The sequence below is a fragment of the Acanthisitta chloris genome, unplaced genomic scaffold (genome assembly GCF_000695815.1).
Source record: "Acanthisitta chloris isolate BGI_N310 unplaced genomic scaffold, ASM69581v1 scaffold14783, whole genome shotgun sequence".
NCBI lineage: Eukaryota > Metazoa > Chordata > Aves > Passeriformes > Acanthisittidae > Acanthisitta > Acanthisitta chloris.
The window spans coordinates 376-3,676 of NW_008664382.1; the positions used below are offsets into that span (position 1 = coordinate 376).

At 60.5% G+C, this 3,301-nt stretch overlaps 1 protein-coding gene across 1 annotated transcript; it reads right to left on the bottom strand.

Moving 5' to 3' along the window:
• Positions 1-739: 739 nt before the first annotated feature.
• On the bottom strand, positions 740-3,298 carry LOC103799037 (lysine-specific demethylase 2A-like; the record flags this gene model as incomplete). The annotated part of the gene is made up of 5 exons (XM_009071329.1): positions 740-962; positions 1,089-1,304; positions 1,475-1,633; positions 1,902-2,065; positions 3,130-3,298. Coding segments are annotated over 5 exons (890 nt in total), but the record flags the coding sequence as incomplete, so codon positions are not given.
• Positions 3,299-3,301: the final 3 nt, after the last annotated feature.

Below are 3,301 nucleotides of genomic sequence, written 5' to 3' on the forward strand. Positions count from 1 at the left end.
GCGTGCACACTCACCCCTGGCTGATGCTTCCCAAGTCCTCCCTGAGCTCTGATGTACCTGTGGGTTGTCCCCTGCTCCATCCCCTCGGACAGACGGTGCTCTGGAGGGGAAGCGAGTTATCCCCTAGGCTCGTCTCCCCGGGCAGGAGGACAGCAGGCCACAAAGCCCCTGCTCCTGGTGGCACCCTGGCCACGGGGCTCCTGCCCTCAGCACCCAAAGAGCCGCCTGGATGTGTGGGAGCGGCGGGAGAAGGAGAGGGAATCGATGGCAGTCCCTGCAGTCAGACGAGGGAAAGGGAAAGGGGGTGAGAGCGCAGGGTGGTGGCATGGAGGGGTAGGAGTTCTTCCAGCTCTGCTCCCTCTTCCTTGGAGAGACCATGACCCTCAAGCTTTGTGCTACTGGGGAAGTGACAGGTGTATCAAGGCAAGGAGACGATGGGGAGGAGGGGAAAAGCTGGGGGAAGAGGGTGCCCCATTTCTCTGCACAGAGACCTCTGTTACAACCTCCGCCTCAGGAGCAGCCTCCGGGCTGAGGCTCCCTGCCATGTGCCCATTCCTCCTCTGGTACTGGCCAGCCTGGCGGGACATCTTCCTCGGCAGAAGTCCCGGGGAGGAGGAGGAAGGACGGTGGAGCGAGGCCAGCGGTGGCCCTGCCTGCCGAGACAGGTAGGAGGCAGCGGCAGGACACGGAAGGCAAGGTGGGGAGAGGTGGAGGAGCGGCTCTCCGAGAGGGGTAGGATGGGCTCTTTTCCTTCTCCTCAGTCTGCCCTGGGAAGGGTCTCTAGCTGATTTTTTGGATCAGCTTCTCATCGGACAGGCAGTAGAGGCTGTTGATGGACAGGTCCGAGATGAAGTGCTCACAGGCTTTGCGGGTGATCTGTTTGCAACCTCGCAGGTCGATTAGGGTGACGTTGGAGATGCGGCGCAGGTACAGCAAGGCCTGGTCCGTCAGCTTATTGCAGCCTGTGGGGAGAAGAAGAGGGAGGTGTAACACTTCCAGAAGCCAGCACTGAGTCGGGCTGAGAGAAGGGAGATGCTTTAGGAGGGCAAGTGCAGGAGCACAGCTGGGCCAGAGGGATGAGCACGCACCTGCCATGTTGAGCTCGGTGAGGGAGTTGCGTGTGGAGGAGCCCACGGCGGTGAGGAGGTTGGCCGACTGGTCTGTGAGGTGGTTGCAGTGGCTGAGGTCGAGGCGGGAGAGCAGGGGCATATGGCGGATGATCAGGCGCAGCGTGGCGTCGGTGATGTCCAGCCCGGCGAGCCGGAAATCGATCATGTTGCGGAGTTTGCTGCGATTGTCCTGACCTGCAAAGGCACAGAAGAAGCTGAGCGTGGACAATCTGCACCAATGCATTGGGGCATTCCACATCCAGCATCACCTCCTTGCTCTGTGCACTGCATGCCACCCTCCTCCAGCTCCCCACAACCCACAGCGACCCTCCTGAGTCACGACCAGCCCCCGGGCAGCAGCTTACTGGGTTTGTCTGTTGGAGGTGTGAGTAAATCCCGGATCTGAGGGTCCTTGATTCCTACTGCCCACCGAAGATCGAGGGTCCTGAGAAGGGGGCAGCTGGAGGTACTGAGAGCACAGACCGCAGACCAGGAACAGCCTGCTAAGATGAGGTCTTTCAGGCCTAGGAGATGGGAGAGAGATTAACAAGTCAGACAGGTTTGGGCAGCTCTAAGGCATCCCAGAGATCTCAACCATCTTTTTCCAGGCACATGAGGGAGCAGCTCCCCTCCCTGCCTGGGGTGGGATGCCTGCTGGTTGATGGGATACAGGCACACAGGAGTGTCTGAGCTGGCAGGTAGCAGGGTGCAGAGAGTCTCTTGCTGTGCTCCAGCCCTCAGGAAGCCTTGGGGCAGGCTGGTGGCAGAGGCCTCTCCCCAGCACACACTCACCTGGCAGCCTGTTGACGAGCCACGTAAGCTGTTTTTTGGAGATATTGGTCCAGCTGAGGTCGAGGCTGACCGGCTGTCTTTTGATGATGCCGCTCAGCGCCTGGGGTGTGATGGATTTGCACCTGCTCAAGTCTATCTTTGTCCACAATCTCTTGTCACAGCACCTGGGGACAAGGACAAGGCTGAAAGTTGAGCCCTGAGAGCCCCATTGGAATGAGATGACCAGTGGGTTGTCTGGCTTCAGGGGAGAGGCTCAGCCCCGGCATGGCCCCAGCCACAGAACAAGGTTCTCCTGGTTTCCATGGGTTTCCCCAAACATGGGAGAATGCCAAGGGTGTCTCCAGCCACCCAGTGACACCCAAAGCAGCCCCAGCAGGGTTTTGCTGCCACAAAACCAGACACAGCTGCTGGCCTGCTCGCCCCCTCCAGGTGCTCCTCCTGCCAGGGCAAAGATCTTAAGGATCCTTGTTCCCTGCAGGCAAAACACTGCCTAGTCCCACCCCACAGCTCCGACAGCTGTCACTGCTTTGCCATGAGGTGCAGCAGAGTCTGGAGGTGGCACCAGCTCCTCCTCTCCCATGGGAGCCTGTGGAGACCCTGTACCCCTGAAGGTGCAGGCAGGGGGATGCTCTCCTCCAACCATCACATGACATCATTCCCACCAGCCTGCTGATCAAGGCAGGCTGGTCCTGTGCCATCGTGCCATCCCTGCTGCTCGGCGGTTAGAAACCTCCCAGTTTCCATTCCTGCCTGTTCCCAAGCCCTCCATGCACAGCTGTCCCAGTGCCAGCATTGTCTTTGGGCCTGCTGCTCCCGGAGGCATTTCCAGCCAGCAAACCCATCCTGCCACAGCCTGCCTTCCCTGCTTGCTGGGAAGCAAGGCAACGCAGGAGGCTGGGAAGGGCAAGGACCATCGGGGTGGTGGGTGAGGAACAGGCATCAGCACCTCACAAGAACACAGCAGGGGATGTGAGCGCTCAGGTCTCCCAGCAGGCGGGACAGGAGGAAGGCAGAAGGGAACAACAGAGACCAGTGCACACACGGCAGAGGCACCAGCCAGGGCTGGCCACAGGGTCCAACGAAAATGCTGCCTGTGTCCCAGGAGTGGAGAGGAAGGGCACCAAGACGAGATCCCTTCCCTCCAGCTGCTCATCAGGTACAAGGCTCGGCATGGCCATGGGGTCAGAACACGTATGTGTGTGTGCCCACCCCACGTGTCCACACTCACCACTTGTACCAGGTCTTGCACACCCGCATGCACTCGCAGAGCTCCCTGCGGGTGAGGTAGCGGAAGACAGACATCCAGACCTCGCGCTGCATGCAGCTCTCGTCGCCGTCCTGCGCCCGGCCCCCTCGGCCGTTCAGCCGCGCCGCACCCCCCTCCTCCGCGTTCTCATCCT